Genomic DNA, 15,809 nt, shown 5'->3' on the forward strand with positions numbered 1-15,809 from the left:
GGAATTGCTGTTTTAGAGGTTCTCAGACATTGTTTAAATGTGCCTTCCCATGTCAAAGGAAGAAAACATTTGAACCTTTCCATGGTGAAAAAAACATTTCAGCCTTCCCAACTAAACCAAAGTTTTTCCATGCAGGGTAAAAATGCTGTACCCAAGTTGATTCATAGCAATTTGTGGAACCCCTCCCCCCAATTACTCAACTCATTTCTTTTAACTTTGCCAGTAAGTCTTTTATTTCTTCAGAAACTCCATATTCAACTTCTTGTTCAATCTGTTGCTGCTCATTCGTGATTCCAAATCTTGAATTATGCCAATTTTATTTTCACATAGATAATTTCAAAAGTATGAAATGATCAGAAGATTGGACTATGGCTTATTATGATGGCAGACCTGTGTCTTTAAATAAAGTAGGATGTGTGTATGTCCAATTTCAAGAATGAAAGTGTGAGGAGAACTGAACCCTCCTCTCCCCATGGCTGCCTTACCTCTCCGCAGCCCACCTTTAGTAACTTTTCTATCCAGGATTGCTTTTGGTATAAGAGCCTGGATGAGGGAAAAATTTTGTTGGAGGACAAACTGCATGGAGGTGTTGCAGATGTACTTGTGCTTGAAGGGATGGGTGCTTGAAGGGAGGGTTCAGAACAGTTCACTAAGGTCCATTTGTTGTTTTAAGTTGATTTCCAAACTTCATGTTGCACATGCTTGAGGCAGACCTACATTTAAAGATGTAGGTCTACTGCCATAATACCTAATTTGTCTAAATATAAATGTAAATTTTTCTATGTTGTGGTGTAATAACCCCTCCCCCCTCTTTTGAATAGATCATCTTTTGTGGGGTGGAAATATCCTGTGCAGGGTTCTGTAGCTGATGTGGACTACTTCAGTTTCTTGTTTTCAACGCTAACAGGTAATCCTTGAGAATTAAACAAAATGACATGGAGAAATTGAATTTCTTTTCAGTATTATGCTGTTGAATCTCACTTGGGGGGGAGGAGAAATTGCAATCTAACACAAATTAAAGATGAGTATTGTGCAATACTTACACAATTAACGAACAGAAAGCAAACAGTTATGTAAAAGAATGACTATAAGCTGTGAAGCACAGTGGTGATGGTTTTTTGGTTCACTACCATAGTTACCTTCATTTTTTCCACTAGAGAAATTGGCCTGGTTCTGTGATCATGAGTTTTGGGCTTGCACATACCCCTCCCCTTTTATATAGTGGGAAAGGAGATTGAAAACTTCGATTTCTGATTTAAACAAACCATAGTTTGTCCCTGCAGCCACACTTTCAGTTAGCCAGATCCTAGTTTAGTATCTCAAACACAGTTTGTGAATTCAGCTGCAGTGAATACAGCTGCACTGTAGTTTTTCTAATCTAGGAATGGAAACTTAACTGAGTTTTGTTTTCTGTTTTAAACCCCTTGAGATGTTTTCTTTCCATAAAGCTTTGAGGGACTTTTACTTTTGTACTGAACTCCCTAACTTACAATTCCATATACCTATAAAGTTCCCAGATTTCTGAAATGGGGATCATGAAGAATAGTACTACTGAAAAGCTTGATAATGCCCTCGAACTCCCTACATAACTGACTTGACAGTGGTTGTCCACACCAGACGTGCACATGGTGTAAGTCTGGCCAGACCACTAAAATACCTTAGCAGACCTGAATAACAGAGTGTCCCAGTAAAAGTCTAGTGACTCTCATGCTTTGGCATCAGCATTGCTAGTTCCTCAAAAGCTTTCCATACCTTCCAAGATTTCAAAACTTGTTCAGTCTATTGTCCTCCTCCTTATCTACCCAGGGTCTTGTGCTGCCTGCATCATTCCTCTCTAGTTCCTATATGTTTTTATCTTTGGCTTCTAATTTCTTCTAATGGTGCAATTTTCTACATGTTTACCCAGAAGTTCCATTGTGCTCTGTGGAACTTACTGCTTGGTATGTTGCATAGAATTGTAGCTGTAGCCTTTCAGTTTCTTGCATAGCTGTGCCTTTCCCATTGCTGCAAGCCTCCATAGTTGCACTGATTTCTAGTTTATTTATTTTATTTATAGAATTTATATCCCGCCTTTCTATCCAATGAAGGGCACTCAAGGCGGCTATAAGGTTGGTTTCCAGACTTTCATAAGCTAATTGAAATATTTTCTTTCAGCCATAAGAGAATTTTACAATTAGAAAAAATTTGAATATATTTCAATATGACTAAGAGGCTAAAAAAAACCCCTAAAACTCAATGTGAGAAAAGTGAATCATCTTAAACCGTTTCTGCCCAATGTTGCCTATACACAACAGGGACAAATGTATACCTGTGTATACCTGTGGGTTGGGCAAAAATGGGTTAAAGATGTGTCACTACTTTTGTGTAAGATTGGTTTGCTAAGAGATCTTTTATTATAGAACTGTCTTATTATATTATATATTGTATTGTAGAACAGCTATAAGAGGGAGAAATAAGTAAGCTAAATGGTGCAATGCTTGGCAAAGTTAATAATTAATATGACATGCTGAAATGCCACATAATTTGCTGCCATTACAGCTAAGCACTAGAAGGAATGGGCAAGAATCCAAAGACTCATAATACTTTGGGGTTATTAGATTTGGTCTTCCCAAACAAGGTGCTTCCCATGTCAAATAGTGAACTACTTTTGAAATTGGGAGATGTGATATGTCACAGGGGCATCTGCTGTTCTAAAGGAAGAAAAGTTAGTGGATTATATTCTAATCTTTCCTGTTTCTCTCTCACTAAGACAGCTCTGAGCCCTCTGAAGAGCTACTTCTGGGTTACAAGGGACTATGCAGAGTCTGTGCAGTTTTCAGTGTTCTTTCCCACTCACTGCATCCCATATATATGCTTAACTCTTAAACTGAAATTAATGGAAATTAAGTGTCCAATTCCCTCTTAAAGGCATCCAGGCAAGATGCCATCACTACTTCCTGTGGCAAAGAGTTCCACAGACTAATTACATGCTTTACGCGCTTTACCCAGCGTGTAATTAGTTTGTGGGACTCTTTGCCACAGAAAGTAGTGATGGCATCTTGCCTGAATGCCTTTAAGAGGGGATTGGACAAATTTCTGGAGGAAAAGTGCGTTACAGGTTACAAGTCATAGTAGGTATGTGCAAGCTCTTGGTTTTAGAGGCAGGCTGCCTCTGATTGCCAGATGCAGGGGAGGGCACCAGGACGTAGGTTGTGTCTGTTGTCTTGTGTGCTCCCTGGGGCATTTGGTGGCCCACTGTGAGATACAGGAACCTGGACTAGGTGGGCCTTTGGCCTGATCTTCTTATGTTCTTATGAGACATGATGAGGGATTTTTGAACCACAGGTTATTGAAATGGTGGATATGGGAGACGCCCCTGTACAGTTATTGCATTAATTTAAGTGGGAAAATGTTACAAAGCCAAAAACGGATATACTGTAAAAGGGAGCGTATAATGCACGTGCCTTGAAAGTAAGGAGATGCACTACCCAGCATGCACTGTATCTCACATGGAGAGCGCCTCTTCCCAAGTTATGCTAAGTTCCCTGAGGGTCCTGAAGAGCTCTTACCCTAAAGCCCGCATGAGCACACCTGGGGAAGAGGGCACTTCTGGACTTAGTAGGGAGAGAAATCCAAAATTTGATGTGACTACCTAGAACATTTTCTTGGTCATGTGAGGCATATTCATCCTCTTCTCTATCTCCAGAGCTCAAAGCAGAGAACAGGTGTACCTTTTGGGGAAAATGGGAGGTAGACCTTGCCTCTGTAAGAGACTTGGGGCCCAATCCTATCCAACTTTCCAGCACTGATGCAGCCGTTGAATGGAGCGTGCACCTACAGTGAGGGGGCAATCATGAAAGCCTCCTCAGGGTAGGGGAACTTTTGTTCCCTTACCTCAGGGCTGCATAATGACTGCATTAGCACTGGAAAATTGGGTAGGATTGGTTCCTTACCCCCCCCCCCCACCATTTGCAGACCTTGTATCAAAAATCTTGGTATGGATAAAGAGGGATTGTTTTAATATGTGCCATATGGATAAGTATATCTGTATAGCAAAAGTACTTATAAAGAGGAAAGAGTTCACTTTGAGGTTTGTTCCTACTTGGTTTTTCTATATACTTTTTTCCAGGCTTTTCCAGAGAAGAGCTGGCCAGCCTTCAGAGTATTGGAGGGAAACCTCACATAAGCCAAACACAGTTTTCTCCTGTTCAGCTCTACCTGACAGATCTAGATCAGTTCTTATATCACTGGGCTGTGACAGAGGTAATTAACATCTGTACTAATAATACACAAAACTGCAAAATGTTGTTGCTATTAAATTGATCTAAAACTTAAGTGTTTACAGATTCAAGAATGGGAAATATTCTCTAGAAGTATAAATTCTATCTAATAATATCTGTCTGAGGTCCTGGGGAACAACCGGATACTAATATGGGCCGCAGCTGACAAATCACTTATTTCACATAGTTTCACTGAAACATGAGGACAACTTCTAAGCAAGCTATCTTGGGTAACAGACTTTGACAACACTGCGAAAGTAATTGCTGTTGTTTCTTTCTGCAAGTTGGTTTGAGCGACTTAACAACCTCTACGTTTCAGGGTAAATTAGTTTTCTGGTCATCTGTTTTAGTCCCTTACCTACAAATGGACCTGCACTATGGACCTTACTTTCTTGAATACCTTATCAAATGCAGGGCAAAGAATAGCAAAGCTTATTGCGAGTTAGGAAGGTGGAAGATGGTCATCCCACACTAAGGTGATGGAGCTGCTAGGTAAGGGTTGTTCTTTCCCTCTTTGCAGCTGTAGTTTGATTCTTGAAGATATCCTTCTTTAAGCATCCACCTTGTCCTGACCTGCCCTCTTAACAGTCAGGAGAAGAGTGTTATGAGAAAGTCCCCCTATTATATTTTATTTCTGATTTTACTTTTTTGATATCAAGACACATTGCACAGGTTTTCATATATAGATGCCAGCACAAGATGAACTCTAACATACAGGACTTGTTTCCACTGTGGTCAGGCCTGTTTGTTTGCGTTCTTCTCCCACTCTGCTCTGCAGTCACACATCCTGGAAGGAAAATGATAATCTCATTTTGTGTCTCTGGGATAATGCAATTTGGTAATCCTGTCATGCAGCTTTCCATTGTCCCTACAGTTTTTGTTTGCTCTCCTGAATGAAATTCCTGTAACTTTTGTATTTTGTACAAAACATTGGATTATATGTAAACCTCATTTTAAGTTGCTAGACATCCTCTGCCACCAGAGTGCTAATCTGTATTTTAGCTTTCACCCTGTTTACTTGATTCATTCATACCCAAGTTACCCATTTACACATAAAAAGCAAACACCCCATTATGCATTTATCCCCATACATTTTGCCTAAACGTAGGAAACTTTTCAGCATCCTTAAATACTAAGGGGGTTTGACTAGCAAATGGTCACTCCCTGAGTGTCCACACTCTGCTCACAAAAACTGCTGCACATTGACAACTGGACAGGTAGCTATTCTTTAAGCTTTGAACTCTTTCACTTCTCTCACCATCCCCCCATTTTCCCTCCTCTCTCCCCATCTTTAGCTAGCAGCTGGGGTTGGAAGAGCAGGGACCTCCCTAGAATCCTTCCCTGCAATTCCCCTTTCCAGATTTTTTGGATGCACCAGATACACTCACACTATACTGCACTCTCCACTATAGGACACTCTGGTTGAGGCATTACAATGGTCCTTTATTAATTCTTTTGGGTATCTGTTTTGTGTCCCTTAGCTGTAATCATTTATTGGAATATTCTCTCAGTTTCTTCTTTAAGTAAAAGGAATTTCTGCAGAATGCTGGTTTGCATCCAGTTCCAATAGGGCAGTGTAGTAATTCCCCCTAAACAAAAGCAGCCCTTTTGGTAACAAGAGAAGTTCACATTAATTCTCACTCTCACATTGTTCTGACTCTGCTGAGCTGTGCCTGGCTGTGGCTGTTGTGGTAAGAAAAGTTCCACTAAGTGTTGCTAACTTTCTGCAGCACAGGGAGCATTACTTCTGCTTTCCTAGGTGTGGTACTTGGTTATTTGCTGTCAGGTGAAAAGCCTATATAGATATAGGTGTTCTTAAACGTTTTTATTTTTTTTCCCCAAGGAGGAAAAGTGCAGAAAGCAATGTTATGTGCTTTTATTCCAAGGGCATGTTCATGCTGCTGCTTCTTGCTGGGATGTCCTTATAAGGTCCAGCAGCCGGTATGTTTAGACTGTTTACTTGTGACAGGTAATGTCACGTTGCCTGGGGTGCACCATGAGGAGGCTAATCTACATTGCATTCCAAGGGCACATTTTTATAAATTATAATTATAAATTATATTTACTTTAAAAGTGTATTAGGTAGGTGGTATAGTATCATCAGCCCAAGTCATTTCCCATGCCCCCTCTAGTCTAGCTCCACCAGCCTATAGTGATCAATATGTAGAGGTCTGTTTTTGTTTTTTTTTTGCAGATTTCAGGTTTTTTCAAAAATGAGAATTCGGTCAGCAGAGTTTTTACTTTGTTATCACTGAAAAATCACACCTTCTACCTATGGAGGAGAATGGGGACAAGTGTATTTTATATATACATCAAGGTGTGGATTACATGATGGTGTCACTGTCTGCATTTTTGAATCTTTGCTTTCTAGCAAATATAAGCCTTGGTGATGGATGTACTTTTCCAAACTGGGCCTGCAGGAGAACTTACCCTGGAGACATGAGTGACCCAAATAGCTTTTGTTTGATTCCAGAAATTCTGGGTATAGTGTTAAAACTGTTCATATCATACATTACGAACCAATTGTAAGAAGACTGTGGTGCTGTCAAGAGAAATCCTTTTTATGGTACACACATGTATGTTTTCCAGAATAAAGATAATGCTATCAGAATATTCGGCTTGTGTTCTCAAGGCAAGCCAGAATCCCCTGGATTGCTTCTCTTTGTGTTCTCAAGTGAGGTGCAGAGTCTTTTTTGAAATAAATAGCTTTGACCGGACACTGTTACTGTTTGAGGAGTTGTTGAAAGCTGTTAAGCATGTTCAGAAAGGAAAGTGGTGTTACATTTTTGGGCTTTTCCATTGTTAGCTTCTTTTTATTGGTGTGCAGGACTGGCAAAGTACTTCATTTCATTTACAAAGGCTGCAGTCGTATATACATGTAGTCAGCTTCTAGTTATAATAGTTAGACTTGACCTAAAAGTTTTCCTTCTTTCATTGACTGCTGAAGCATTAGAAATATCTAGATTCTGACTCCTAATCTTGGAGGCTTCTGCATGCAAATGAATCTGTTACATACTCATACTTTTCAGGAACATATTATCAATATCACTTGTTCCAGTGCAGACATGTACACTGTTGGGTTGTATAAAGCCTAAGAAACACAATGCAGTGAACAAGTGTCAGTATGATACTTGGAAGGAAGGTTGGAGGGCATGTTCTCCATTTCAGGCAAGCAGTCTGCATTATCATTGCCTCTGTAGCTCAGTGTTGACTGTGGCCTGGGAGCAATTTGATCCTCTTATATCCGTTGAGACTCTCTATCCGTTGAGGGTTCATGCCTACATCTGTTTACCACCTTTCCAGATTACCAGATGAGACTTCTAAAGAATCATCTGTTTGTGTTCTTTGCATTTCATGCTATTTCTGTAGCTCAGAGTTCAAAAATGCTTTCTTATTCACCTCATTGTTTAAAAAAAAAAAAAAAAAGAGGGTAGGTATTTGAAGTATTTTTGTGATGGGTATGGGATGTCCATACTGAAGGGCAGGTTTATGTACATTTATACAGTACACATGTAAATTTTTTTAAAATCCAGCTCATCATCTTTGAGTGTGTCACAAGTGAGCAAGAAATTAAACGGAGCAGAATTATATAGAGCAGGGGTCTCTAAACTTTTCAGCCAAAGGGCCACATCAAATATCTGGCATGGTGTCGAGGGCCGGGAAAAAGAATTAAATATAAAATTTAAATAAATACATTAGAGATGGAACTTAGATGAATGACTGGAATGAATGAATTAATGGGCTCAGATGTCCAGGATTTCTCCAAGTACCAACACAGCCGAAGAAATAAAGCACACACTTAAATGGACCCCATTCCCCCACCCCACAAGCACAACTCTGATTGTATTTGGGCAGTTGGGCCAGAGGCTCTCAGGGGATCAGAGGCAGGCCGCAGGCCAGATAGAGGCACCCCACGGGCTGCATCTAGCCCCTGGGCTGGGGTTTGGAGACCCCTGATATAGAGGAAGGGGCAATGCTGTATGTAGAAGAGCATGTGGAGGGGCCCTTTCCTTTCTTCCCATCCTAGGTCAGTTGCCCTCTTTTTCACAAACATGAAACTATGTCTGCACATTTTAAAAATCAGCAGACAATCTCAGTGCCCTGCTCGTTGAGACCTTTTTTATCTGTGTATGAGAAAAAAGCCTTGATCCAACATACCTCCAACAGTTAAAAGATTTTGTGATACATGGGTTCACCCATGTTGCTTATTTCTAAAATCCTATTACTGGATAGAGGGAAGAATTGCATAGCAAATAGTTTTTAATACAACTATATTTTAATACATATGGAATTTATTTAATGTTCCAGAATTTTTAAAATTCTGGAATATGTCACCTTCAGCTGGATACCTTCTATACATACATAGTCCATATAGATGCAGACATACAGTAAATATTTGCTTAATTATGCTTGATTTGCTGGAGTTTTTGATTAATGCTTAATGCAAATATGCTTAATTTTTGCTGTTGTAACAGGTGGTGAGCCAGTGCCTAACTGCTGTACCCTCGCGAAGCCAATGCATAGATATTTTACAAAGTGGCATTTGTAAATATCTGGTAGGTGGAAATGTTATATACACTTCATATTCATTCAGTTCTTATCATTTGTATCCACTGTGGTGAAATAACAATTGAAAACAACTTTGTATGTATAGATAAGCTTGCTTTTGATAGAAAGGTATAACTTTTGGCAAACCCTTCAAGTTTTTGGTGCACATCTTGCAGGTATTGTAATTGATATTGTGAAACAAACTGAAATTAGTGTTGCAATATGAACTATTTGGGTTTATTGGCCATGGTCTGTGAAGATTTTCATTTCCTAACGTTTTGCCCACAACTATGGTGGGTATTTTCAAAGGACTAGAGGTGAGAACCACAGACCTTTTGTCTTGCCCCAAAGCAACTGACAATAACAGTCCACTGATTTTGTTCAACATGAGAAAGAACAGCTGTCTCACAGCACCACCTTCTGGGACCTGCCCTCCAGGAACAACAAAATCACTGCCCCTGAACTTCAGTAAGGCAAAAATATACCTTAATCAGTGGCATTGAATGATACTAAGAGACCCAAGAGAATCACAGGATCACACTTCTTTCCATCACCCTGGTCCGTCTCCTGGCATCCACTACAGGAGTGCTACTGAAATGGTCTGCTGTTGCAGGCTGGTGATGGGAGGGGCAGTTGTGGCACATAGGCTTACTTGGTCTTTCCTGTTTCAGCTTCTCAGAGTAGGAGAAGCTGGAAGAAGGAAGCACCAGGAGACATGCTGTGGTCCACTGGTCTGTGGCCCATGCTTTGAGAAACACTGTGCTAGGGCATCCAAGGCAGAATGTATCTCAAAACTGGAATGAAGTTGGACTGAAATGAATCATGAAAGACATTAATATTTGTATCAATGGTCAGACCTTCATGAACTCTACATCATTAGAACTGAACATTCTGGTGTAGTCCTTGGCCATTATTGTCATCGAACCATTCTATGTGAGAAAAAAATGTGGCCATGCTTCCCCCATAGCAGGAAGGGGCAGGTTGAGTATGAAATTGGGATTATTGATTTTCAAAAGCATAATGAATTCAGTCAGCTGGCTATTGTCTTTGATACAGATCTACAGTAATGCATCTGATTCCCAAGAAACAGAACATGGCAGCTCCCTCTAATTACAAAACATGCTTTTGCCATATTTAAACCTGTGACTTGAACTTTGAACATGCTAGACTAGTGGCAGTGTCTTATGTTACTGCTAATGACGGAAGTGTCCATTCATGAGGTGTGACTTGAATTCCAATGAAAAAGAATGACAGATAATGTGTTGTAAACTGCAACAACTTGAATGGCAAGTGAATCATTCAGTCAGAACAAGTCAGGATTGTTCTCCTTTATCAGCAACACTCAAAGTTGCACCCACTGCATGCCCGAAATGTGGTCCTCACCTGGACAAAACCCAAACTTTCTGCTGAAGCGCTGCGCGAAGTCCTCCTCGTTCAGAGGACAAGGGACACTCTGGGCAGTTGTGTTGTCTGCCTGGTGTCCCAGAAGTCCGCGCAACAGGACACCTGGGCAAACGTGACTGCCCAGAGCATCCCTGTCCTCTTGACGCTGTGTGGTGCCTGAGCAAGAACCAGAAGGTTGGCTTACCAGAGGACAGATCTGTGTGAGCGCCGGATCCGGCCCCCTGGGCTAGTTTGCACAGCTCTGTCCTAGATGCATGCACAGAGCTATGGCAGAAAGGAGAGGCTATGTGAAAGGTAACAAATTTGTTTTGTCTTTTAGGCAGGGTTGACTGTAATACCTGATAGCACCGCAGGATCTCTTTTGTGTGCCATTAGTAAGCTCTTGGATCAAGCATACCTCCTTAATGAAAATCTCTCCAAGTTCCTGGCTTCTTTGTGTTACAGTCTTCTGTACCTTCTTTTAACAATAGAGAAAGAAGATGCAGAACACCTGCAGAAGAGGTGAGCTTTTTAATTTTTGTGCTTAAATTGAAAACATTCACATCTGAAAAAGGTACTTCAGAAACTTAAATATGAAGGTAAAAATATATTTTCCTTATTGCAGTTGAGGTATGTGTAGGTAGGTAAACCTGGCAAACAGCCAGCTTAATCTCTGGGTTTAGTCTATGGCTTCATTAATTTGCCTAGTTCCTAAACATAAGGTATTGGATTTTTTGCAAGTCATTATTCTAAGACACGAGTGCTTCTAATTAGTCTATTCTCTTAATATTGTGTGTTAGAGGAGCTTCTCAAGAATAACAATGTGCCATTTTTGACATTGATTTTAGCCTCAAGTAGGCTAGAGATAAACTAGCCAAGGATGTTTACTGTTACAGTGGGAAAGGACTCTTTCCTTTCCTCCAACCCAAATTGTAAAAAGGCTTAATCTAATGTCACTTTGCTTGTTCTGGAAGCCTAAATTTAGCTGAGTGTTTTATTCAGGCAATTCTAATTTGGCTACCAGTCATTGAATGCACAATATATTTATGACTGAGTATATGGCAAAAAAGCCCACATTCCTTATTTTTAAGCATAGTTAAATATGAAGAACTTCTAGTTTTTTTAAAGAACCCGTAATTGGTTGTAGGGCACTAGCCCTTTGTAGTGTGTGCGCAAGTAACTTCTTTGTGCCAGTTTTATCTTGTGTGCACCTCTTGCTTTCCTATTGAACTACCTCTTGCTTTCCTATTGAACTTTTTGTTGGCATTCAGTCTGTTGTTCAGCAGAGATGTATTGAGCAAGACAGATTCATTTCAGGTTAAAGAGCTTTGTATGCAAGTCTTCATATTAATGCTCTGACTGTGCTTTCTTCTGCTACAGGGATGTCCTCTGGGGCTCCTGTATTACAATGCTGACTACCCTCCCTCGTGTATTGAGGCTAATGTTGCAGAGTCTTCAAGTGAGCAGAGTCTGTCGGGAAGAATTGCCTGTCCTTGCCCAGCTCCTTCGGTTGCTAATGCAACATGGACAGCTCAGAACTCACATGGTGACCAATGAGCTTCTTGTGAAGCAGATTGTCAAGGATATCATGGTAGGAGGTCATTCTCCTTACTGATTGCTCAAGCTAAATTGCAGGAGTGCTGAGATACGAGCATGGATGCTTACGTCTTCTAGTCTGCTGCATACACTTGGGTGCAGAACTTTGCTTTCATTTTCAGATGGAGAATATGCATCCTCAAGAGCATAAGGCCAATCCCCTCCTGTCTTTCCCCACTTACCATTCTTTACCCTATAAAACAGTAGGCCCCTTCACAGTTGGAAGGATCAGGGGAGGAGATGAGCTTGGAAGACACATCTTAATGACTGTTCTCCCCATGCAGTCCCAGGCTAGAGCAGATTGTTTTGGCCCTAAATTGTGGGTGTATTTTTTAAAGCCATGCTTTTCCTGCATTTTTTTTTTAAAAGTTCTTTTCCATGATAGTGGCCCCCTGTAGTCTTGTTTGGGTGTGCTGCATCTCCCATGAGTGTGATGCTCAGTTGGAAATCAGAGGACCAATATTGGGAGAAGGAACTGCAATTATGTTTACACTGTTTACTGAACGTGTTGATTTTTGTTTATAAAATTGTAAATGAAAAACACTTAGAACAGTGGAAGAAATTTAAGTCGTGGAGTGATGTTTCTTCTATAGTAGACACTGAGCATTCTTGTTGGCATAATGGGCAAAGGGATATTGTCCTGGGTGCTGTTCTCAAGAGAAAAAACAGCTCAACTGTTAGGATAGGATAAATTTCCTTTGCTTTAAGGTGTTTGCCTTTTTCTTTATTACTTCCCTGCAGTATTAGAAAGTTTCAGAAGGGCATGTCAGAACTTGTTTCAGATTGTTAGTTTATGGAGTCTGTTTTTGTAAATCTTTACAAGAAATAATTTCAGTTCAAAGATTCAGGGCTCAACAAATGTGCTTTGGATCTAGAAGGTAGCCTCAATTTGGGAGCTAGTCCTTTCCTTCCTCTGCCTATAGTCTCCTGTGATGTGCAGACATCCCCCCCCCCCAAAAAAAAAAACTAAGGAGAAATAGGATCAAGATGGAAAGGCTAAAAGATGTGAAAATATGTGTTTAGAGAACAAGATAGAGACATAGGTGGGGATAGGGGAAGTATGAAAGAGGATGAGAGAAGAGCTAGAAAGTTTGGATGATTTAATTGCTGTCTTGAAGAGTAAAATGGGGACGAGAAGGTAAGACAGATGAGGAAAGGTTTTGAAGGAAAAGGGATAACGAAGGGAAGTTGTGTAGAAGAGGCAAGCATATGTATTTTTCTAGAACTTGTTCAATTCTTTGTTTACTGAAGCCTGTTTAGGTGTATAGTTCGATGCCACTGGACATGGTAGTACAACATACATGATAGGCGCTCTGGGCTCCAAAGAATCACACTGATGCTTTCATGGATTAACTTGTCACGAGTTGTTGAAGAAAGCCTCCAAGTAGAATTCTAAAGCATAGTTAACTGTACATTCGCCTCATTTGATAGGGAGATCTAAAAAAAAGCCTTTTGGTTAATGTTACTGCATTCTGTGGTGGTGGTGGGGCAGTCACAGAGGCCTCCTTAAGGTAAGATTTCCTTACCTCAGGCCTGCATTGCCAATCCTATCCAATTTTCCAGTGCCGGTGTAGGTGTGCCAATGGGGCATGCACTGCATCTTGTCATGGGGCAGCAATCACAGAGGCCTCCTTAAGGTATGGAAACATTTTGTTCCCTTGCATTGTGGCTGCACCGGTGCTGGAAAATTTGATAGGATTGGGCTCTGAATCAGCACTGGAAAGTTGGTTAAGATAGGGCTGTGCCAAATGTCTGTTCTGCATCATAGAAGCTGGTTAAGCAGAAACCACTGTACTGAATGATAGATTGAAAACTCCAGACTCTAATCCTGTTTTCTCATTCTTAGGCATTGAAGAGTGGTGAAGCCCAGGAGCAGTGGCTGACAGACCTTCATTATTATTTCAACGTATACCTTGCCACACATCCCCCAGGACCGGGGGCATCTAACACAGTATATTAAAGAGAGCATTTTAGTGTGGTGTTCCCATTTTTGTAGGAATGCAAACTGTTTTCTGTGGAAATTAAAAATACATTTTCATAAAACTTGTTTGCATTTTTATGCAATTATCTCTCTGCAGCTGTGGTCCTTTGAGATGACTTCTGTGCCCTGAGCATGCAGGGAGAAACTTAAACATCCCCTGGATTATTACTAACAGAGTTATTAGCTGAGAACCAAGTGGAAATGTGCTCCAGCTGCCATGGAAGGCATGTGTGGTAGAAGCTGCTTCAGGTGATCAAGTTCATGAGGCTGACTCCAGCAAGTACAGAGCCTTTCAGTGAAGGCACAGATATCCTGAAGAAGAAATGCCAATCTGAGGGCAAAAGCTAAATACTTGAAGCTTTTGCTATTCCTATTATCCTGGATGCATATTTTTAAAAAATCAATGTCTACTTACTTCTTATAGAAGTGATGATTCACTTACTTAACATTAAGTTTCTTACCTGGTTTCTGGTTTCTTCCCAGGTCAGCATCACCTGCTCATTATAGTCATTTCTACAATACCAAGAAACCTCTGCTAAGATCTGGCTGTTTTTTTTTCCTCCAGATTGTAGTAGGACTCAGACTGTTGTCTGCAGCTCATGTTGGCAAATAGCAGGGGTGAGAAACCTCTCTCTGATATTTTTGAGAACTGCCCATTTGAGTAGACCACACTGGGTTTGACATAGTGCTTTAAGCAAGAGTCACTGTGACACTGAATGCCTTGAAGAATACTATATACCATGAGTGCTATTGGTTCTTATTTGCTTACCTTGGGAGTGGAAATGAACAAAGCACAGAAGGGATTTTATTGTTCAGCCAGCCCGGTATGAACAACCCAGTTTTGACCAAGTTTATTACTGAGCCTTCAAATAAATCATATACTAGGTCTTTAGATAAACTCTGAAAGATGATGTGGCTTTCCCCTTTTTTAAATAAGGAAACAAGCTAATCAGGTATGATTTTCAAATAGCATACAGCAGTGGTTCTCATACATTTAGCACCAGGACCCACTTTTTAGAATGAGAATCTGTCAGGATCCACCAGAAGTGATGTCATGACCAGAAGTGACACTATCAAGCAGGAAAAATTTTTAACAATCCTAGGCTGCAATCCTACCCACACTTACTCAGGAGTAAGCCCCATTGACTATCATTGTTAAAAGAATATACATAGTAGCTTGTTAAAAGTACAGGTCTGTTCTCCCCAAATGCACTCACATACCAGGGGACCTACCTGAAATTGGCTCATGACCCAATTTGAGAAACAGTTTAAGGAACACTGCTATATAGTTTAACAAACTCTGTTTCAAGTGTGTTTAAAATTTCCTATATCACTGAACTGTTTAAGATAACTTCAGTGAATTTACTGCTGAAAATAATAAAGATCATTTCTAACATGTCCATACATAATTCAGAGATGCTCCTTTTAGGTTATAGCTCAGTCCTGCTTTCATGCCTGGACTTTGTGTGTTTTGTTTTGATGGCTGTTGTGGATTTCATATTGTATGAAAATTGTTCAAATTTCCCTGTGTTCTCCAGCAGGCAAACATACTGCAATCCACTTGCTGCAAAAAAAAAAAAAAAAAAAAAAAAAAAGGCAAATTAGTTGAGTGGGTGTTGACTGTCCTGCCATGATAAATATGAGATATTAAGACCACTTAAATTCTCTCTCATGGTGGAGACCATTAGATGACTGGTTATAGTGGTGTTGATAACATCTAATATTTATAGCTGAGAAGTGGTAGCATCTTTTTCATTAGGCAAGATAGAGTACCTGTACCTTCAACCATTGTATATAAGAGGGAATTCTGGCAGGTGCAGCTTTTTAAACCCTTCCTTGTTGAGCTGCACCTGCCAAAAGTACCTCTTCTATACAATGGTTTAAATGCAGTGATTCCCAAACTCTATTGACCTACAGGGCCACTGGCTGTGGCTCCCCATTAGAGCTACAATCCTATACACTGTATGGGGCAGTAGGTTTTCTGCATGGATTCTATAGCTACCCTGGCTGGTTTTCATGGCGCCCTAAGGAACCACAGCTCA

The 15,809-nt window shown here is 40.4% G+C and overlaps 2 protein-coding genes across 6 annotated transcripts in view; one reads left to right on the forward strand and one right to left on the reverse strand.

The window, feature by feature from the left end:
- Positions 1-15,317, forward strand: part of TEX10 (testis expressed 10) — a 45,810-nt gene extending 30,493 nt beyond the window's left edge. For all 4 annotated transcript variants that reach the window (XM_066627088.1, XM_066627090.1, XM_066627091.1 and 1 more), the window contains exons 10-15: positions 822-907; positions 4,109-4,242; positions 8,735-8,815; positions 10,531-10,712; positions 11,571-11,781; positions 13,633-15,317. In XM_066627088.1, the coding sequence (XP_066483185.1) occupies positions 822-907; positions 4,109-4,242; positions 8,735-8,815; positions 10,531-10,712; positions 11,571-11,781; positions 13,633-13,746 (808 nt within the window). In that variant the 3' untranslated portion in view covers positions 13,747-15,317. The remainder of the gene's footprint in view (positions 1-821; positions 908-4,108; positions 4,243-8,734; positions 8,816-10,530; positions 10,713-11,570; positions 11,782-13,632) is intronic.
- Positions 14,478-15,809, reverse strand: part of INVS (inversin) — a 107,161-nt gene continuing 105,829 nt past the window's right edge. For both annotated transcript variants that reach the window (XM_066627087.1, XM_066627086.1), the window contains one exon: positions 14,478-15,331. In XM_066627087.1, the coding sequence (XP_066483184.1) occupies positions 15,198-15,331 (134 nt within the window). In that variant the 3' untranslated portion in view covers positions 14,478-15,197. The remainder of the gene's footprint in view (positions 15,332-15,809) is intronic.

Source organism: Tiliqua scincoides, chromosome 5 (genome assembly GCF_035046505.1).
Source record: "Tiliqua scincoides isolate rTilSci1 chromosome 5, rTilSci1.hap2, whole genome shotgun sequence".
Taxonomy (NCBI): domain Eukaryota; kingdom Metazoa; phylum Chordata; class Lepidosauria; order Squamata; family Scincidae; genus Tiliqua; species Tiliqua scincoides.